Below are 23391 nucleotides of genomic sequence, written 5' to 3' on the forward strand. Positions count from 1 at the left end.
TAATCTTATCTTTAGATTTTATAAGAGGTTACTCTAATTTTTAAGCAAACAGACCTACACGGCCTACGCGTCGTGTTTTGCTTTGTGTATAATTTGGTATTTTCTGCACTTGTAAGACGGAGCAACACATGCGGGTATCACGTCCTCGTATTAACGATGACAAATTTAATTTAATTTGTCATGGTATTAACTAGTATTATTCTGTGTTAGACGCTAGTAGGTATTTATTATTTGAACCCCGCACGTCTTGTTTCTTAAATCTTGAGGAAGATCAGCAGCTGCTGTAGACAGCCACTGAGCCACCAGCAGTGGTATGATAAGAAAGGTAACTCCGTCACGGATTAATATACTATTGTTCTATGATACTATATTAATCCGTGGACTCCGTATACATAAGGCGCTGATAACTGATAAGTGGTATTGTGATAAGTGATAACTGATAATGTACCTGGACTCAATGTCTCGTACTCTTGACTCTCGTTAATACTTATTGCTTACTACTTAGTAATTGTTCTATACACTAAACTGATATTCTGTGGTCTCGACGAATATTATAATAGTACTATAGTAGATTGGAGTTCTAGAGTAGTCACTAGTTCTAGACAATTACAAAATGTAAAAAATAGTTACCAACTACTAATATTTATTACCGATATCAGCTCTGCGGAATAGAAAACGTCATAATTTAAATTTTTGTTGAATGGTTCATTAAAACCGTTTCGTTTCCAATGGCAAACGATACGGAAATTCTTCACTATTTATGGAATGGGAAGTTAGCTGTATGCTTTCAATTAGATGAACAAGAAATTCATGGTATACAAAATCCAGAGCCATTTTACTTGATGGTACCTAGAATGAGTTACTTTCCATTGGTCTGTGATAAAGTAAGTTTTCGAACAATATGAATATAATTTATATTTTATAGGTATAAAGTACCTACTGAATGTTTTTGTCTGACTAATTATATCGGCTCATTGAGATTTTCACTTCTAAGCGGCCCATTTACATATTCAATGGCACAAAATTACGTCTATAATTATAGCGAGCATATAGGTGGCCAATCGTATTTTAAACATGAATTTATTACACTCACACGACCGGCCCACCAAGATTTTCTCAGTAGCACGCCTAACCAATCCGACCCTAGTCATGGACAATGGTAGTCATACGATGTGTGCTTTTTCTTTTATTGTGATGACTATGCATTGTGGTACTGTAGTGTAATAATTAGTAATTAGTAATAAGTAATTACCAATATACCTAGTTAAATGTTAATAGTTATATTACTTAATTTACAAAGGTTATACATAAAATGGATTATTTTTTGATTCTTTCCAGTAGTCTTAAAATACACTTTTTATACAATATTTTGACTATTTCTGTACAAAATCTTAACTGTTTTTTTATTAATTTGTATAAAATGATGAGATAAATTTGCTCACTATTTCTGTAATTTTTATCATTACTATTTTAAGTACATTCAAATAAGTATTTTATAGTTACAAAAAAGCTAAACATAAATTTATGTTTCTGTTAAATTTACTTGAACCCAGTCAATACTAGCCTAATATTTAATATAGAATAGGAAAATAGTATTTCTGGTTATTATTGTTTGTCACAAGTGAGAGCGGCTTACATGATTTTAGAAATTTCAAGCCAGTTCAGTGGTGAGGAAGCTACTTGCTTGAAAAATAGAACCCTATACTATTAAATATCTTGGCTGGAGGCAATAGCTTTTTAGTCTCTTTAATAACTAGCTAGTTTAATAACAAAGCTAATTCTGTTTACATGAAGCTAGAGATACTCACTTAGCACCATTTTGAAATACTATCCTTGTGTAAGACGGGGTATTGTACAATTAAGCTATTTGCTTATTATATAATAAATGCTATTAGCTTAAATAATTTTGAAATTTATTGAAATCCGAATTCTATTTTGTAAGGTAAAAAAACATTTTGTGAAGCATGTGGATCCTGAAAAACAAGAGATGGAAATGTGGTTAGAATTTAAGAATATTCCATTAAAATGGTAAGTTATTGTGTTTATACTAATCATAATAGAGATATTTCAATTTGATTACAAATTATGATTATGTTTCACTATTATCAAGATTCAAAACATCAGTATATCATAATTCATAACTAAAATATATACTTATCTTCTGTTTTTTTATTTAATTTCACATGTAATTTAACAATAATATATGTAGCCATGTAGCATGTAATACAAATATTCTCAACTGTTATTTATCCAGGTACAGAGCAACTGGGTGTATCCCCCTATTGTAGTGTTATTATGAAAATTTAACTGTTCAATATTATGGTAAAATCTAATGACTAATAACTTATGATATACACTTTTAAGAACCAAATCATTGTCTCTGCCGTTTAAAATAACTCATTTACTTTTAGTATTAAACCTAATTGTTTTATCTTTTATTATTATTATGGACTATGGTTGAATTAGTGGTGATTAGTGATCGGATATTTAAATGACATCACATAAACTATCGAGGATCAACCTGTTGTTTGATCAAGAATTGTTTTATCTAAAAAAAGATTTATTTCAACTAGTAGTTAGTAGTTACCTAATGCAAATCTTTTTCTTTTTCTCGTGTCCATCAGTGATAATAATAATATATTTTTTTTGTACAGTTTATAATTGATATTATCTACAATATGAATCAATCACACAAATAATTAGTAGTATACATTTTTGTAGCATTTCGTTTTAATTTAATAATTATTATTAAAACCAATAACAAAAATATTTTAATAAATAGTTTTTAATTTATATAGGAATAATCCTATTGGTGTTCTTTATGATCTATTTACAAGAGATGATAAACAAGTTGATCTACCATGGAAAATAACCGTTCATTTTGATAATTTTCCTGAAGATCAACTATTGCGATGCTCATGCCGGTAAAACAATTAATGTTAAATGTATCCTACGAATTATTTATATTTTTTTTTTTATAGAGAATCTATAGAATCTAATTTTATGTCATCAATGAAAGAAGCTGATATGCTTAAACACAGAAGTCAAGTATTTTCTACTATGCAGCGACATCAACACAATCAATTATGGACTGGACTACTTAATGGTAAATTATTTTTAATATATTATATTTTGTAAAATAATTAAATATTACATCTTAGATAAATTCGATCAGTTTTGGTCAGAGAATAAAAAACTTATGGAACCATCTGAAGGCAGTTATTTTAAGCACATACCAGTACATTTTTATCGATCGGGATCATCAGTTATGACACAAACACTAGTTAAGCCAGTTTCAGATGATGGAAATCATATAACTTTGGGAGAGCTGATGAAACTGAATTATCCATCAGTGGATAATCGTAAGTTTGTCTATAGAATTGAAAAGTTTGTTTAAATATTGAAAAAATATTATTTGTTTTCAGCCAAAGTGTTTACTCATGGCATATGCATACCTCATGAAACACCAGTTCAATGGATGAGTGAACACATGAGTTACCTTGATAATTTTTTACATTTAGTCGTTATCTAATATATATATGAACAATTAATATAATATATCACATATTAATATATTATTGTGTTGAAACAAAAAAAAAATATGAAATAATATTGATAATTTTATAATTTCTAATAAGATCACCATTTTTTTTTACATACATAATTTGTTTTACTAATTTATACCTGGTACAAACCGACCTTTTTTGATAGCTTTCTTTTTTGTTTTTTCCTTTTTTTCTTGTTTCTTTTTCAATAAATTATTTGTACGCTTATCTTGCTTTTCTTTCTTGGTTTTCTCCAGAGTATTAGTTCTTTCTTCCCATTTTGTTTTACTAACCTTTTTCTGTCTTTCTTTTCTGGCAATTGTCTTTTTTAATAATTCCACATTGTCTTTAACTTTTACCCCTTCAGCTTTAGCCAAGACGTTCTTCCAAGCATCGCGTTTTTTCAACTCTTTGGCTTTATCAGTTTCACCAGATTTTTCTAGTTCATTATACATTTGTTGCTTTGTTTTAATTTCGTCTAAAGCCACTTTTGCATTTGTACTAGTTGGAGGTGGAACTATTTCAGTTTGTTCTCCTAAGAAATTTATCCGATTGAATACTAATTTAGTTTTGCTAGTAGTACCATTTACTTTAGGAGGCTTTTCATTTGTTTTTTCAACACTGTCGTTTGGTTTTTTTTCACCCTTCATTTTTTCATGTATCTTTTTTTTTCTTTTAATCTTATTTTGAAGTTTATTTTTAATTATTTTTCCTCGGTAAGTATATTTCTTTTCTAAATAAAAGTGAAAAAAAAAAGTTTATATTTAAATATAATACATATGTTATTTGATTCATAAAATTATTCACTTGTAATGTAACAAAATAATTGAGTTTAACTTATTACAATATTGTAGTAATATTAGTCAAAACTTAGGTTATTATACTTGTCACTGACTGCCATTATTCAACATTAACCATTGTAAATGTATAACCCTAACAAACATTTCTACTTTTGAAGTAGCACCATAGTAATTTTCAAATGTTAAAAGTAAATAAAATTTAGGTACCAGCTGTACATAATGTACTAAACAAAAAACCATTTAAAAATGTCCACATTTCAATTGGAAATGCATGATTTAGGGCCAGTATTACAATCATCGGTATGCTTCGATTACGCTTAACCGGCTGATAACAGATTTTATTACCGGCCGGTTAGGAGTCGGTTAAATTTAACGGAAGATGGTAATACTGGCCCTTAGTGCTACAGTACTTTTGAATCAGTATGTAATTGAAGACTTGAGGGCAACGACAAGACATCTTCATATTTTGGCCAAAATCAGTTTTTGATTGCACATTATCAAGAAAAAAAAACTGCGTCATTTAGTGCAACAACCAGACAAATACGACTGTTAAATACAATGATATGATATAAATGGAGATGTCTGGTTTTTATTTTAGTGCAACAACAAGACATCTCCGGAGATTTAAAGTGATTCCTGAAAAATTGTATAAATTGGAGAAGTCTTGTTGTTGCCCTCAGGTCTTCAATTATTATTATAAGTAAAATAATGTCTATGGAGACAACACTATTAAAAAAAAAAACAAAATATTATATTGTTTGGGTCGCAAATTTATATCAGCTAGTGGCTAGAAAGATCACACAAAAAGTACTGTACTATCTTACATTTTAAGTCAAATTAATACATTTTTTTAATACATTATGAATTTTGACTAAAACATTTCAAAGGTGAAATATATTTATTCATAAAATCATAACATAACAAATGAAGTTTCGACTCTAAAAATCTACATTTGTATTTCTTACCTCTTATTGCAGCAAGTCTTGTATGTAGTTCGTCTAAACTTTGGGCTCTGTTTATTTCGTCACTTGCAAGTATTGGCTCTAAACAAAATCATTGAGTCAAAAACATGCTTAAAATATATATATACATAAAAAAACAAAATAAAGCTTACTTCTGACTTTTTCATTACTATCGCTTACTTCTGAATCTGAAAATGTATACATAGGAATAAATTACCATATTATTATAAGTAATTTAAAAAGTTTACAAAAAGAGCACTCAAGCTTAGGATGGATGACATGTCAACTATTGAATTGGTTTAATTAGCTCATATTATGTCACATCGCATTTACAAAATATAAATTGTAATTATGTCAACAACTCAAGATCAAAATGTGGATTTTACTAATATCACTTGAATACTTGATACTAATACATTTTTCGTATTTATATTGTAGGTAACTACAGTAATATTTTTTTCGACACGAAGATGCACATGTTTATAAAATAATTTACCTGAGTCTTCTACACGCTCCGGCAGTTTCACTTGATTTAGGACAGCGCTGACGAAATCGAATTCTTTATTGAAAAGATTCTTCACGTCGTCTTGGTTTAGTGACAACATTATTAGTTTTTTATTTTCGTCTTAAATTTTGAAGTTTAATATAGTTGTCAGTAATTGTAAAACTTTGTTATTTCAAAAGAATAACACACATTTTTCAATTGTCTGTATTCCATTATCATTTGTTTTTATCACCACTGTCGACAACGTTAACTTTTTAAGTATAAAATATATTACTTTTTATGCAATGCACAGACACACTGTTCCATTTACCAACTCACACAGTCACGCGGCTGTTACTGATTATTTTATGAATTTAAGGATTGTATAATATGATTAACACCATTAATATATTTTCTATGATTAATACGCATTACTGCATTAGTATTCATAACTCATTAGCTATTAGTCTTAGATCCATAATTGTACTTAAAAGTACTAAATATACATGCTCTTATACGCTTATAAAATACAAATATGTTTTGAAGCTATGCACTTATTTTTTTTTAGATTATGAACGGAGCAATAAATGTATTGATTTATAGGACGATGAGTATTTTTTTAAATTTTTTGTCTCATCACCGTTTTGGGCTGTAATGCTTCCTCGATTTTCTTCAACAGCATCTTGTTGTTCGATGGGAAAGTGGATCTAGTTGGTGCATTTGGGAGATCAAAATTTGAAATTCGAAATAGTTTTCAAAAGCGTAGTTTTTACTGAAAACAGTAATTTTTACGCAAAATCGATTTTGGTTTTTGGAGTAATTCTAAAACAAACAACCGTAGATACACGACATTTTCACAGAATGTTTATATATTAGCTTTTTCTATACACGAAACCTACTATTTTTAAAATATTTTGACTTGTTTCGAAGGGTTTACAAATATTTTCAGTTTCAAATTTTAGATTCTGAGCGGAGTGATGAATGTATTGATTTTACAATGATGTATTTTTTTTTAAATTTTAAAATTTTTTTTTTTTGTGTTTGTCATCACCTTTTATAGGAATGTAAAAATGCTTGGATTTTCTTCAACAGTATCTTTTCTAATGAAAGTGAATCTAGTTAGTACTTTGGGAGGTCAAAAGTAAAAATTTCCCAGTAGTTTTCAAAAGCGACATGAAAAACAAAAGAAAAATTAAGAAAAAACGCGAATATTTACGCAAAATCTATTTTCGAGAAAATTGATTTTGGTTTTTAGTGCAACTCTAAAACAAATGACCGTAGGTACATAAAATTTTGACTGTGTTTATATTAGCATTTTCTAATCACCATAAAATTTTTCAAATATTTTGAGCTGTTTACGGACATTTGTAGTTTCCATTTTTTTTTTTTTTTATAAATATCAATAAAATATTTGTTAAATTTATTTTATTTATTAATAAATTATTTATTTATTTGTTAAAAAAGCTTGAAAATTTAATAGAAGGTTCCTATTATATTGTTTCAAAGGCAGATGAAAAAAATTAAAAATCCAGTCACAATTTTTTTTTATAAGCATCTAAAGTTCAAATATTGACAAAATACGTAAAAATGACGAAATTTGCAAATTACCTTGAGTTAGAAATTCATGAAAAATTTTCTTTTTAAATCTAATATTTGAAAATGTAATACAAGATTCCTCATAAGCTTGTCTACCTTATTCAAAAAAAAAATTGTCTACAGCAAGTCAAATTAAATTTTTATGAGTGTTTGAAATTCATATTTTGACAACATTTGATATTCACTCTATTTCTCATGCTACGATTTTCTTATTTTGTTGTAATTCAAAAGCGAATAACTGTAGATACTTGAACATTTCACTGAATGTTCATATTAGCATTTTCTATACACGATAAAAATTTGAAAATAATTTGACTCTTTTTGAACTGTTTACGGAAATTGTCAGTTATCAATTTTTTTAGTTTTTTTTTCTATAAATATCAATGAAGTTTTATCTGTTGGGCCAAAAAGTGTAAAAAATTAATACAAGGTTCCTGATATATTGTTACAATAGCAGTTGAAAAATATTAAAAATACCTAGGCACAATTTTTTTTTATAAGCATTTAAAGTTAGAATTTTGACAAAATTTATAATTATTTTGTAGTTAAAAATGTATAAAATGTTCAACTTTTATAGCTAATGATTGAAAATTTAAAACAAGATTCTACGTAAATAGGTTATATATATAAATTACTTTATTCACCTTAAAATCATCAAATAGTAAATACCTAAACTTAGTAATATCATAGGCTGACATGACCGTTTTCGCTCAGAATCTTTTTTCTTATATCATTAAATTAAAATTTAACACCATCCATTACAGTGACCTACTGTACAGCAGAGCAACATATACCTACCTTTTTTTTTTTTTTTCTATAAATGTCAATTAAATTTTATTTGTCTAGCCAAAAAGCTTGACAATTTAATACTAGGATCCTAATATATTATTACAATGACAGTTGAAAATTTTTAAAATAGTCATATTTTTTTTTTATACGCATTTAAATTCAAAACTTCACAAGCCCCATGAAAATTTGCAATTTTGAGTTAGAAATTTATAAAAAAAATTTCTTTTTAAAACCAATATTTGAAAATTTAATACAAGATTCCTCATAAGTTTGTCTACAAAAAAGTCAATTAAAATTTTTATCAGCGTTTTATGTTCATATTCTTACAACACTCGATTCATCTTATGTAACGATTTTATTATTTTGTTCTAATTCAAAAATGAATAACTGTAAATAAATGAAAATTTCACTAATATATTTTTATTTTCTATACACCATAAAGTTTTAAGATATTTTGGTGGACCACCCTATCTCCTTGGGATTTGCACCACCATTCTATACAGTATTACAATTTCAAATAATGGGAGGGATTGAACATCATTACTTCTGTGGATTTTAAGTTCGCCCCAATCCCCACCCACAGAACTAGGATATATCCGCCACTAACTGACCGTCTTCGCTCAGAATCTTTTTCTTATATAATGAAATTATATATCACTAAATTCAAATTTAAGAACATCCATTAGAGTGACCCACTTGTGAAGCTGTAACCAACTGTACAGCAGAGCGACACCAACTTGCCCACCTTTTTGCTCACAATTTTCATATATATTAATTATAATTTTGCTATAATAACCATAGTCCTTATACTAAGGTCTATACAGATAATAGAAAGTACACATTGAGTACGTGAGCATCAATGAGTGCAATGACCAAATATTACAATTACTACCTATTTACATATGAATTTATTGATCACTTCTTATAGTTCATTATTTATTTGTTATTAGAAAATAAAAGAAATACATTTCAAGTTTCAACTCATAAAAACAATAGCAAATCCAAACAAAATTTATTTTAAACGCAAAACCACAAACATTTTAATTTTTTGAGAGGGTAAATTATTATTTACAAAATACTAATTTAATCTAGGTAAATTAAAGGAAAAAAAAATCAGTCATATATTAATAAATACATGTTAAATATAAGGAAAACTTTGAAATTACTCCGACTCACAGCCTTTGTTTTATTTTAATATACAATAATAAAAATATGTAATAAGTTCAATAATTGTAATTTTATCTTATAATAATTTAGTGTAATACCTTAACGCATAGCTTGCCACGGGCATGGATAATTTTATCATTATGACACAATATAAATAAAAAATGTAAATATAGCACAAATAAACACAAATGCTGCAATTTTACTTTCATAATTCAAACTAAAGCGATTGAGATTCAATTATTGAACATGTAATTTAAGTAGCTATGATAAATTCAATCCAACTATAGAAAAATTATCATGAAATGATGGCCCAAAATGTACTTTCAAAATAAATATTGGTATGAATTGAATTTAGCATTAAATCTTATAGTTGAGATTAGTTACATTTATGAAAACACAACATTATAATAAATTAATATAAATAACAAACTCACAAATAAAAAAAAAAACGTAAATATCATTCACAATGGTTAATAATTAAATGACAAATTTCCAAGCAAAAATTATAAACGTATAAATAATCAGAACTAGCTCCTTTTAAATATTTAATTTTTAAGAAGTGAAATCAACATAGTATATAGTTTAGATTATGAGTAAATATTTCTATGTACTAAACAAAACAACTTACACTTATAGTGTATAGTTAAATGCTAATATTAAATAGGTAATGAGTAACAATAGTAAACAATACAACAATACCTTACAGAATTCATATATTAATATTTAATGACTAGAACATTTTTTAATAAGCCTACCTGTGATTGTACTTTACAATTTACATGTAGGATTTTTTAAATTTTAATGATTTATGTCTTTTCTAGCTTAGTTTTCTAACAATACTGACCAACAAAATAAATGGATTAAAAATAAAATTTTAGGAATAGTATATTCAGTATTAAAAAGTTATCGAATAACAAGTGTTATTTGTTCAGCTATATTCTAATGACTAATACACAATCTTATAGAATTTATGTCAGATGTTATATTGCACGCACCAATTCGCTAATATTACTTAAATGATTAAAAATATATACTTAATTAATTTAATAATTAGGCTTTGGTAAACAGACTACAGGAAAACAGTACTAAACTAGGTTATAATTATAAAAAGTATTTAAATTATAGCACATTTCAAGTCTTGTGGGTAAAATATTAGCTGCAGTTTTTTCAAAATAATAGACATTTAACATCAATAACACGAAAAAATATTTTAAATATTAAAATATTATTATAAAGAGATTCAATATAAAATAAAGAACAATAAATGATGATCAGTCTGAAAATATCAAGCATTATCATCAGAACAAATTTAGTTAAAATAATTGTTTTAATTATGTTAAAACATAAAGAACTCTGACCAATACTTATGATATAATAAAACAGTTTTTGATAGATTTTCATCGATGTCAAAGTTCTATTTCATACTGTAAATAATTATTTCACAAAATGTATATTACTCTAAATTATTTTAACCATCATTATATAATACTGTAATAAATTAATAACATTCAACAAAATGTGACTACAATATTTTACCGATAAATGTAAAATATTATGAAAATGCCAATTAATATGTTAAAATAAATAATACATTTTGTACTTCATATGAGTTCAGTATGGAAAGCACCTTGTTCTTGGTCAAATTGAACAACTGAATGGGAAACTCGAAATTGTGGTTGTCGTGGATTGCGTATAAAACGGGATCTAGAGTTTGAGCAAGGTTTTGGAGAATTGCGTATTCGTGCTCGTTCCCATTCCATTAATAATGCATGTGTACGATGAATTTTTTCCAAACGTTGTTCTTCAATAGTTTGCGTATAATCTGCGCCCTAAGATATAATTTAAATTGTGTTAATAGAAAATAATAATAATATTTTTTTTCAAAATGAGAATATAGTAGATTGATTATCACTTACCATTTCTATTTTTTCATCTAACATTCTAAAGAAATTGAGTTGACTAGAAGATAATTGTCTATACATAGAATTATGTATAAGTACTCTATAATAGTTAATGATGAATAAAGAAATAGTTGCTTACGGATTGACAAATAACGAAGTGGAAGACTGTGGACATGACACACGTTGGTGTAGTGGACTTGAATCATCCATTTCAGACATGTCACATAAATTGTTTACAGATGGTGTACTTGTCAGCTGTATTTGTTCTTCAACATGATTTTCATAAGCACTGCCCTCACTTTTTTCATCATCTAAAAACAAATAGTTGATAATTAGAAATTGTAATTGTGTTATGGCAAATAAATTTGAAAATTGATTGTTAATTTGATGTTGTGTAAAATGTTGGATACATTATTTTGATACAAATTATATAATAGGAACTTATCAGTTTTTAAATGTATTTCTTTTATTATTGTTTAGTGTATACTGAATTAGGCTTTTGAATATCATGGTATTTATATATATTTTACTACAGCGGTACTAAAGCAATTTTATCCGATAAAATAATAAAGTTGTATTACTTTGATTCTAATATACTAGTGTGAACAATTCAATCGACACAGTATAGTGTGTCTATATTGATAAATATTTAAAGGTGCACAGATTCAATGATATTATTAGACATACGGTGCTATAAACGTACACATGAAACCTTTTCAGCACATCAAATCTATAATTATAATTAAGTGTACTACACAATATAATAATACATGTCCTAGTAGATTAATTAAAATAATACACCTCTCACGACTTGTGATTGAACATGTACATAATAATATATTATACTATAATGTGCATAGATTGGGAACCGCAGTATCTAAGATAATAGTGTTATACGCAAAAGGGTACACAATCCAAAAGTTTTCAAAACTCAAATAGAGTAGTATCCAAATACAAATATAATGAATAATAATTACCTACATAATATGTAAACGTCTGTTTATGGATTGTAAAAAAGCAAAATATAGAAAATTTTAACGTAAATAATAATATACATTACCGGATTCTTTGTGCTTGTTTTTTTTCTTTTTGGTCTTTCTGGAATATGAGATTCCGAAATGACTAGGACCACAGCCCATATTACGCAAACAGCGAAATCGTATGCTCCGCTTCACGGTCTATACTGGTTAGTTTTACCGTCCAACGAAGGCATGTTGTGTGACTGTTTGCCAAAAATATGGCTAGGTATTAGACAAAAAAGCATCTTGCCGGCTGTGATGAAGTAGCTACAGTCACCGCAGTTACATTTGAGGTTTAACGTAAAAAATTATAGATTAGGTACAATACATTTTGGAAGTTTAGCGGCGGGAGTGTCTTAATATATTTTTAGCATTTTCTTAGCTTGCAAATAAAATGTTTGAACACTCGAATAGGATACTTCAATCGGGTAAATAAGGAACAATAATATGACGAGAATACGGTAAGCAGTAATTAAATTATTTATATTCGCTAAACGTTTGTAATTTTATTTAATATTATTAATATTTTTAATATCTCAAATCTCAATCGTGATTCGTGTTGTGTTGATTGTTTTGATAATTTGATTTTGATAGTAAAAGTATGGAAAAAGAAATGTTGAAGAACGGAATAAGGTATTATCAACGCAAACGGTCACACTGTGCGAGTCGTGAGCTTTTAACTTCCAACTTCCAAGCTCGAATGCTCGATTTGACTATTTAAGAGCTGAAGTTCTCACTCACTTCCAGCTCAATAACTTCTCTAAGTTTAAGAATGTATCTCAAACTAACTTAAGACTTAAATCGCTTTTCCAAGTGAATAATGACTATTAATTACCAATAATATACTCAGTGGCGTAAACTGGAAATATCATCGGTCCTATGATACCCTATGCAAAACCTTCACAAATTCATATGGTATAATATAGTACCTCGTATCCTTCGTTACCCGCGAAGGTTACGTTCCAGAAAACCTGCGTGGATAACGAAACCGTGGAAAACGAGACCAGTTGTAGTTATCATAGACCCATAAGTATATATATGTATGTATAATGCATGTGTATACCTATAGCGATATAACAACAAATTATCTTCTTTTTTTTTTTTTTGGATCGCAATCAGGGAGGGAAAAAGGTTTCCCCATTGCTGCCCCCCTGACCGCATCATTTATTGAATCAATAACAAAACACAACATTATAACATAACAACATTAAACGTTTACAATAAATGGGGGCCGCCTCTAACCACCCTGGTTGGCCGTTACTGCCCACAACAATTAACTTAACTAAACAATTTTTCATGCATTCATTTGGCGCTGCCTATGCCTCTCCAGTTCCTCTTTTTCGGAAAGAATGGCCTCCACCATCTGCTGGAACAACACCTTGTGTCTCGTTGATGCCGCAATTGCCATTCTCCGCTGAGACGGCTCCTCCGGAAGTTCTTGCGGAACAGGACCGCACAACAGGTATGGAACATCCTCAGGTCCAACTGGTTTCCTTAACGCCACTGCAACGTCCACTCTTGCTGCATCCCAGAATGGACAAGCGAAGAGTGTGTGTTTGGCGTCATCAAAAACAGCCGGACAGTGTACGCATCCCGGGTTTTCAGCTTTCTGTCTCCGCCACAAATAACTTTGGAAGCAGCCATGGCCCGTTAATGCTTGAGCCATATGATAGCCGACTTCCCTCGGTCCTTGACTCCACCATCTTCTCAAATCTGGGATGATCGACTTCGTCCACGCAGCTTTTGTGGAGGCTTCCCACATCACCTGCCATCGACCAATCATGTCATCCTCTTTCTTCTGCATTGTTAAGGCCGCACCTTGGTCCTTCAGAACAGTGGCGCGCTTGCGCACAACTGCCTGGAGTGTTACCGGTGGCATCCTTGCAAGCACAAGTGCAGCCATGTCCATAGGCGTGCGCAGGGGGCGAGCCGGTGGAGCCGGGGCTCGACCGGAATCTATTTGGGGGCATAGTAAAATGTTTGTCTATACTTATTATAATTTATAATAATATGTCTGAAAATTTTATTTGTAGTGACAGTGAAATAAAATAACAACTATTTGTCTGTACCTCTACACTAAATTGTATTCATCTAACAAAAACATTGTGTACAAAATAAGTACTTTGATTAAATACATTAATAAGTTGGTTATAATCTATAAATACTAAATAGTATACATATACATGGTGTTTATTTAATATTAATATAAACCGAGTGCGGACGACCGTAGATGTATTGCTCCACGGAAAAACCTATACGTGTATAATTAGTCGCTTTCAAATAGAAGACCGTAAAAAGACTGACCTCTCATTTCTCAATAATCTATTCACTAATCAGTATGTTAAGTTGTTAACTGTTTATTGTTGTCACTCAGTCACTACACACTGGTCTGTTAGTGTTTAATGTTTAATAATATTTATATTAAAGTTCGGTGAATTAATATGATGAGACATAATTATTATAATTAATTTTATTCTTGTCAATATCGGTCGTATTTATTATTTATATCGTTTTAATTCTAACATTAAAAATATATGTTTAGAAATTAGCACATATTATATGTTGTGCGCATATTTAACTTGATTATATTTTTACATATAAATATTACACTTTTTATATTACGCAAAATTAAAATTTTACAATAAAAATGTATGTTAATGTGTAAAAAAAAAAATAGGGGCACTGTCAAAGTATTGGGGCACTAATTCTACCAGGCTCGACCGGAAATTGAAGTCTGCGCACGCCTATGGCCATGTCCGAGACCGTTCTGTAGCATCTCGCCACTCTGAGGGGAGCGCACCTCTGACTCTGGAGCATCATGTTCCTGTACTTCGCCACGTGCTGCACCTCGTCTGTCCAGACAGCGGTGCCGTACAGCAGACGGCTGTGGACCACGCTCATCAGCAGGCTGCGCTTGCACTGGGCTGGGCCACCTACGTTGGGCATTAGTCTGCCAAGCGCAGAGGCGGCTTTCCTTGTACCCGTCGTCACCGATTTCACGTGTTCACCGAAGGAGAGGCGGGTGTCCAGCTGAACGCCTAGATACCTTACCGCCCTTTTCACGGCTACCGGGCACCCGTCGATGTGCAGCGCTGGATCCCGAAAGACATACTTCTTCGTGAGAACCACACATTCAGATTTTTCAGGGGCGATTCGCAATCCATTCTCCGTCATCCACTCGCAAATCATGCTGAGAACAGGGTTCACCAATTGCTCAACCAGCTCCGCATTGTGGGCCACCGCCACCACATCGTCCGCGAATGCAACTAGTTTGATTCCGTCGGGCACTGGGAGCCTGAGCACGCCATCGTAAAACAGGTTCCACAGTGTTGGACCCAGCATTGAGCCCTGTGGAACGCCACAGGTGACGGAGAGGCAGTCGCTGTCGCCGATTACCAGTTCCCTGTTCTTCATGAAAGATCTTAAAATTTTTATCAAGTACTCCGGAGTCAAGCAGCGACGGAGTGCCTCGTCGATTAGCCGCCATGGAGCAGTATTAAAGGCGTTTTTTACGTCGATCGTCACCAAGACACACAAGTCTCTGCTTTGAACTGGACCGCTGCCCGCAGCCTTGGCCACGTTCAGGACTTGGTGGATAGCGTCCACGGTGGATCTCGACCGCCTAAATCCGAACTGGAGATCGCTTAGCGCGCCAACAATGTCAATGTGAAGGATCAACCTCTAGCAGCAACCTCTCTAGAACCTTGCCTGAGCCGTCCAGTCGTCTTAACAACAATTATCTACAATATTGTCAAAAATAAATTTCTACAGTGTTCGTGTAATAACGGTAAAACGTTATCGCAATCGCATTAATAATTTGTTATCGTGAACCCAACCGCGGATAACGAGGGATTACTGTATATTATTATCATACGACATACAGGCAATCGTTCCACAATCAAATAGCCCTTCGTTATGCCACTCCTATACCCTGGGTCACGAATTAAGATATATCTTGATTTGTGCCCTGGGCCCTAGCTTGACTGATATTTGGTCGACATGCATTCTGGTACACATCTAACGAACCACTTCACAATAATTTTAAAACTGAAACAGTATGAAACTAGTTACCAAATATTACTCCTGATTCCACTCAAAATTATCAACACACCCTTACTATATAATTTATTAATTTCCTTACTCTCATGTAAAACTCTCACTAGATTTGAAAATCTAACACGCCGTCTTAAACATGAATGGTGCAGACTTCAAATAATCATATAATAAAATAATAATCACGTTGAGTTACATCACTGGATAGCCTCCTTCCTCATATTATATTCATGTAAAAATATAAATGTTATATATATATATATATCTGACTTCATAGTATTTTTTTATTATGTATAGTATTGTTTACTACTTTACTATTGTGTAACATTCACTATTATTATATTATAGAACAATATTATGTATTATATAAAGATTTTGATTAATTGTTGAGCAAAATCACCAATTACAAGAATTACAACTACAGGATATTTTTGATGATTTTGCATTTTGTCTATGTTGCGTGGGCAATAATAACAAAAACAACTATTTGTGGAAAAACAAACAGTACACCAACATTTTCTTAATATGTACAAAACAAATAATAATTTAAATACATGGATTTAATTGGGGAAAAAGAATGAATAGAGAATGAATAAAGTATCGTTTATAGAAAATAGTTGATACTATAATATCTAATAAAGTAATATTGTACAGTTTTAATACAAAGCATTAACTGTATTAACAACATTGATGTAAATTCAAAGCTCTCTCATTAGATACGTTCAGAATATTTATTATTGTTTATTAACATTTAACAGTAGTGCAAAAATTTGAAAGTATATTTTAATAGTGTATTAAACTTATCAATGTTATACAAATAAAAAATATATTATATAAGTATTATAATAAGTTAATATGAAATTACCAACTGAATTCTCTTAATCTTAAAACAACATAATGTATTTTAATTTTTAAAAATCATCTTTTATAAAGGAATTAATTAATTTTCCAACATTTTTATCAAATCCAATAATAAACAATGTATTTCTTCGACCTAGATTAATTTGATCATAATGTTTTCCATTTAGACAAAGTAAAATAATTCTGAAAAATATAGAAACAGTGTTTGAATTAATATAATATAGTAAGTATTAAGTACAAAAAATTGTAAATAGTATTAAACTGGTTTATAACCAGACAGATAAAACTTTGGTTTTTTCATATTTTAGTCAATAGTTATGGGATAGTTATAGTATTAGAAAATGATAAACAGATGCTGGAAATAAATCGATTGCAAGGCCTAGTTTAATCTTTCAAAAAAAAATTAAATATTAATGTTTAAGAGGATGCCACAAGTCCATAAATTGTTCTATAAGATACGTTCGCACGCGCTAGAACCTAGCATATAGTCTTTGTTAAAACTTACCATATTGTACAAGGTCTATTATATCTTTGAAATCAAAAAGTTCTTAAAATATATTTTTCATATTTGTAAGCTGGTTCGTCAATTATTATAAATACAAGTAAATATTATTATATTTTAATTTAGAACAAAAAGAATATTATTAAATTCCAATTTATATTTATACACAGGAGATCATAATTATTAGATTCCGCACAACCGCTTAAAGTAATTCCTAAAGTAGGACCAATTAAGGGTTAGGAACCTAGAATTACACAATAAAAAGAGAACAACTTTAACCTTGCAATATTAGTTTTTTTTTTAAATCACAAGATAATTTTTTTTTTTTAAATTGTTATTTTAATTTTTTTCAAACATCTTCTACTTCTTTGTAGTCGTGGCATAAAAAAAAATCAAAACGCTTTTAAAAAGTTTAAGTTTTATTAGTAGAAAAAAATGCTCCAATCATAAAAATTGAGAAAGGTTTCTGGTAGAAAATTAGATATATTACTTTTAGCCATTAAGAGGTAAAAATTGAAGATTTTCAGCAATTTAATAGGGGAAAAAATTAATAGCTGTTCAAAAACATTGTTATCCCAATAAGTTATACTGTTTTCACTCAGTATTGTGTTTCATTTTAAACAATCATTTATCATTGAATTCTAATTTAACACATATATCACCATATAACCTATTCAATGACAAAGTACATTCTACACCTACTGTACATCAGAGCAGCTTATCTTATCAATGACTTTAGTCTTGTTGGTCCTTTCCCGAGCAACACTGTTTTTTTCTTTATAATCTCGAACTATTGATGGTACTGATGTAAAACCACTTATAAGTTACTTTGAATGTTTAAGCATATTTAAAATAAAAAAATATATAAAACTACCTATTGCAAGTGCTTATACCACTTAAACAGCAGATGTGTGGTATCCTATTGATAATCAAATTAAGTAAATACTTCAATATGATAGAAATAACTTACTTCACCGGGTTTTTAAAATGTGTTTGATATCCTTTCATACTTCTTTTAAAAAGTCTTAAATTCATTTTGTTATTTCCCAAAAATACAAATACATCAAATTCTTTATTATTTTCTTTAGCCCACTTAAAAGACATATGAGGATAAACTTGAGGAATATCTTTTTTATCAGAATCTACTGAGTCTGAACCTATACAACCAGGTTCCTAAAAAAAGAAACATTTTAATTAAAATAACATAATTATAAGGTTTAATATATATGTTAAAATAAAAAGTTACTTTAAACAATATGGATTCTAAAGAGGAAAAAGTCAAAGGTTGGTTATAATCAATTTCGATCTCCTTAGATGAATTTATATCTGAATTTAAACCATATACAGTTGGTTTATTATCTAATTTTTCTGGGTAAATTAAAGACAATATTATTAATGTAATAGCTTCATGCACCTTGATCAATCGTGAACATGCACACATTGATGCCTTCATACATATTCGACTGTCATATGTTATCATTATACGAAGGCCTAAAGGATCTAAGACCTAAAAAAATATATTAAAATAAAATATTTCTTGAAATTAAAATAATGTAAATAAATACTTCGCAAGTTTTTTTAACCAGATCTTCTGATAAAAATGTCATCAGCTGGTCCACTAATTTTGGAACTGGTTTCGTCATATAAAAATTTGACGGTTGGTTTTGATTAACATCATTAACTTCTTCTTTATCTGGTGTTTTTTGTAACTTTACTATCACTTTTAATTTATTATCAATTGATTCAATTACAGATTTTTCTTCTTCTTTTTTCATAATATTATTTTGTAACTTTAAGATATTCCTGAAATTATTATATTTTAAAATATTATATAAAAGTAAATTGTATGTTGCTTACATGCATGTTCTAGCATATTTAGCATATTGTATAAACGGTTCAATTGGATGAATTTGTGATGTTTTTAATAGAATTGAGTTGTTGAAGCGTAAAATATACTCCCAAAGCCCTACATCGGGTGTCGAATTGTTAAATAATCTGTTTTTAGCAAAAAAAAATGTGTTCTCCAAAAGTTTCTCTAACGGCAAATGCATAACGAGTGAAGTTAAAATCTAAAACAAATTTTAATTTCCATTAATATAAAACTAATTAGACTAGATTTAACTAGGGTTATGTAACTTACAGTTGAACTTTTTAGCATTTTTTGCGGTATAACTTCAGGTTCCTTACCCCATCTATTTAATTCAATTTCATACCGCAATGCATGCTCATCCATTTTTTTTATATTTTCTACTTGTTTTAAAAAGTTGTAAATAAATTTTAATTGCTTATTTTCAAATGTTTCATCTATATCTTCAATACAAACGTCTTTCATTTTAGATCCAAATAATTTTTCAACCTTTTCGATACCACTTAAAGTGTAGACAATGTACATAATACGACCTAAAATGTATTTGAATCATCAATAAGTCAATCATTTACATAGTGTAATAATAAAATATGAAATAAAGGTTAAAAAAAATAAATATTATTTGTAAATTAAATTACATGGTTCAGTGGAATGAAGATGAATAAGTTTCATCACATCTTTATGACTCCAACCATCATAACATTTATTCCTTACTATGTGCTCTGTAGTTAGTAATGGATCTCTTTTTAAATACCAGTTAGTCATAGATTTGGCAAAACCACGACCATGGCCATTAGACATAATGGTTATAAAACCTAAACAAAATATGTGTTATTCTCATAGACTTAACAGTTTCAAAAATATTTACCCTGATCAAAAAGGATATTATCAGCTATTTTGATGAATTTAACAAACATCAATAGTTTTAATCCATCTGTACATATTGTAGAGACTGCTGCATAAGCGTCAGCAACCATTTTTACACATGGTTCCAAATTAAATCTGGCACACACGGCCAATGCAAAAATCAGGAGCCGATCATCAAGAAGTTTATCTTCTTTTTTAATCTATGATTAATAATATTATATAATACTTTAAAAATATAATTGTATACTTGATGTTAACTAACCTTTAAAATTATTGGAACTATTGAATTAATCTCTTCAGTTTTATTTTTTTTAACAATTTTTCCAATTATCCTCACACCAGTAACATCATCATGATGATTTTCCTTCCAAAATGAAGTTCGAATTGAAGGAGGAACATATATACAATATTCGTGCCCCAAGTATAAATATCGACGTAACTTACTCTCAATTAAAGAATATTTAGGCATATTGATACCTAAGTTAAAAAATAAAATAAAATATCAAATGTCAAGTATATATAACTTTATAAGTACAAAGACCATAAACGGACAGAGTTTGCACATGCTTTTGGAAAGAATGTCGTTCATGAACGTCACTCATTTTATTCAAATAGAACGTGAACGAAATTTATATAATTTTATGTATAATAAATTTGAACGTTTTTCAAGACGTTTAAATTTATTTATTGTTTAATAAATATTGATTGATAATATTTATATCATAATAGCTATTATGATATATAATATACTACAAATTATAAAAATAAAATACATGAAATTCCAATGGGCACGTCTGGACATACAACAATAATATTAATATGATTTCCATGATTTTGTATTCGTATTTAAACCATACATAAAAATAAAATAAAATAAACAACGAAATGAACGCATTCATATTTTCAAAGAACATGAACGATTTCCTTTTTTAAGCACTGAACGTGAACGTGAACAAATTTATTGTTTTAGTGAACGTGCTGAACACTGGTTTTGCACCCATGTATATGTGAACTGAAGAAAATGAATTCAAGTACATATCGTGTCCTCTTAAACAACAAATCAATAACACAGAAGAGATCAATGTGAACTTACTTATATAATATATATTAGAATTTAACAAACTTCAGTACTCTTAGATAGGAAATACAATACTTACAATTAATTATGAATTATTTTAATTAATTAAATTATAATCATGACTAAATAATAAATATTAAATTATTTATAAATGTATTGCAGTATATTATTTATTTAATAATATTATAATATTATAAATTCATTATTTATTAATAATTATTATTATTACCGTTATCAAGAGAGTACAGGAACTACAACTTAGATCATATTATTATACTATGGAATATGGATGGAACTGTTGTAGGCTGTGGCCTATTTAAATGCTAGTGTGAAAAATTTGACGCAAATATATCATTATTATATGAGACACTAACTATGAAAATAAATTCGGGAGAATAGAAGCTAGTACGCTACACAGATTAAAATTTTGTTTAAAGTCTGTGGGAGAATGAAGTAATGGATTAAGAAACGTGGATGCTGGTGACTGGCGAGACCGTGGACTGTGGAATGTGGATTCCAAATTAGTGAAAAATTATAAGGATGTTATACTTTATACCACGAACTACTGCTATATACCACAAATTATTCAAGTGATCCAGCAGCACGATTTAAGATAATATACAGGTTAAGAGTGGTTGTACGTACAGTGGTTAACCTGTGGTTACCCTGTGACCAACTTGACGTGGTGTTGCACTGCAAGTCGGGGGATATTTTCGATTTGCGGAGCGGAGCGTCGAGTGCCGCTAGCATGGCATCACTGTATGATGTTTTTTTAAAGTCGGTGTCACTGTAATCATAGATAATATAATCTATATTAAATATTAATCTATATTAAATATTATCTATGACTGTAATATGCTGGTATATGCTGGTATGGTATCATGGTGTAAGCTACCTTATCATTTTTCGGACAACTGCCCCAACTCAAGTACTCCAATGTCGTTTATTCCGAAAAATACATGGCTGCAAAATGGCCGACTATGTAATCACTTATCATTATCAGCTATCACAGAATATGTTATCAGTTATCACTTTCTTTGGAACAATGTGTATTGGGATAATAATTTTCGGAATAAACTAATTGAGAGAATTATTTATTTGACATTTTATAATTTGGACTAATAGTTTTTGGAAGAAAATGTATTTTTTGGAATGAATATGATTGGAGAATTAATTATTGGGGAGAAAAAAAATTGGGAGAATTGGTAGCGATTCAATGTACAACATGGAAAAAACTGTTTTGCGCGGGACAACTTTTAGTAGTGGCTCCAAACTGTTGAACACATAGGTTAGAAAATTATCTATGCAACATGTGTGCCAATATTTTAGATAATATAAATACAATAAAACTAATTTGCTTCTAAACATTTTGTTTTAGGTTCTAATTGAAACGATGAATGTATTGATTTTACAATGATGTGTGTTTTTTTGTGTCTGCCATCAGCTTTTAGGACAGTAAAAGTGCTTGGATTTTCTTCAACAGTACCTTTTCTGATAGGAAAGTGAATCTAGTTGGTACTTTGGGGGGGGGGGGGGGGGGTCAAAAGTAAAAATTTCCCAGTTGCTTTCAAAAGCGCCGTGAAAAACAAAACAAAAATTAAAGAAAAACGGGAATTTTTAAGCAAAATCTGTTTTCGAGAGAATTGATTTTGGTTTTTGGTGCAACTCTTAAACAAATGGCCGTAGGTACATGAAATTTTGACTGAATGTTTATATTAGCATTTTCTATACTCCATAAAATTTTCCAAATATGTGTACGGACATTTTCAGTTTCCATTTTTTTTAGATTTTTTTTCTATAAATATCAAGAAAATTTTATTTATTAGTTAAAAAAGCTTGAAAATTTAATGGAAGATTCCTAGTGCATTGTTTCAAAGGCAGTTGAAAAAAATTAAAAATC

The 23391-nt window shown here is 29.5% G+C and overlaps 5 protein-coding genes across 6 annotated transcripts; 1 reads left to right on the forward strand and 4 right to left on the reverse strand.

Moving 5' to 3' along the window:
- The first annotated feature begins 481 nt into the window (after positions 1–481).
- Atg5 (Autophagy-specific gene 5) lies at positions 482–3659 on the forward strand. Its single transcript, NM_001163207.1, is given in 6 exon segments — positions 482–884; positions 1943–2028; positions 2799–2924; positions 2982–3106; positions 3162–3362; positions 3426–3659. Coding segments are annotated over 6 exon segments (801 nt in total). The 5' UTR covers positions 482–728; the 3' UTR covers positions 3533–3659.
- LOC100168962 (surfeit locus protein 6 homolog) lies at positions 3608–6024 on the reverse strand. The gene is made up of 4 exons (XM_001944570.4): positions 5804–6024; positions 5460–5495; positions 5311–5388; positions 3608–4278 (listed from the first exon to the last, which is right to left on the reverse strand). The coding sequence occupies exons 1-4, from the start codon at positions 5910–5912 to the stop codon at positions 3674–3676; spliced, it is 828 nt and encodes a 275-aa protein (XP_001944605.1). The 5' UTR covers positions 5913–6024; the 3' UTR covers positions 3608–3673.
- A 3147-nt stretch (positions 6025–9171) lies between these two features.
- Positions 9172–12793, reverse strand: LOC100166888. Its single transcript, XM_001944748.5, has 4 exons — positions 12305–12793; positions 11384–11555; positions 11260–11317; positions 9172–11172 (listed from the first exon to the last, which is right to left on the reverse strand). Exons 1-4 carry the CDS (start codon positions 12381–12383, stop codon positions 10945–10947), a joined length of 537 nt encoding a protein of 178 aa, XP_001944783.1. The 5' UTR covers positions 12384–12793; the 3' UTR covers positions 9172–10944.
- A 764-nt stretch (positions 12794–13557) lies between these two features.
- Positions 13558–14166, reverse strand: LOC103309757. Its single transcript, XM_008186033.1, has one exon. The coding sequence runs from the start codon at positions 14164–14166 to the stop codon at positions 13558–13560; it is 609 nt and encodes a 202-aa protein (XP_008184255.1).
- Positions 14167–16919: 2753 nt separating this feature from the next.
- On the reverse strand, positions 16920–22077 carry LOC100160761 (60 kDa SS-A/Ro ribonucleoprotein). 2 transcript variants are annotated; one of them, XM_029489361.1, is made up of 10 exons: positions 21721–22077; positions 20676–20890; positions 20415–20613; positions 20185–20361; positions 19820–20079; positions 19537–19748; positions 19245–19482; positions 19094–19186; positions 18650–18852; positions 16920–17360 (listed from the first exon to the last, which is right to left on the reverse strand). In XM_029489361.1, exons 2-10 carry the CDS (start codon positions 20880–20882, stop codon positions 17228–17230), a joined length of 1722 nt encoding a protein of 573 aa, XP_029345221.1. In that variant the 5' UTR covers positions 20883–20890; positions 21721–22077; the 3' UTR covers positions 16920–17227. The 2 variants fall into 2 exon arrangements, with proteins under 2 accessions (XP_029345221.1, XP_001943371.2); XM_001943336.4 differs by having other exon boundaries at positions 18926–19186.
- Positions 22078–23391: the final 1314 nt, after the last annotated feature.

The sequence above is a fragment of the Acyrthosiphon pisum genome, chromosome A2 (genome assembly GCF_005508785.2).
Source record: "Acyrthosiphon pisum isolate AL4f chromosome A2, pea_aphid_22Mar2018_4r6ur, whole genome shotgun sequence".
Lineage (NCBI taxonomy): Eukaryota > Metazoa > Arthropoda > Insecta > Hemiptera > Aphididae > Acyrthosiphon > Acyrthosiphon pisum.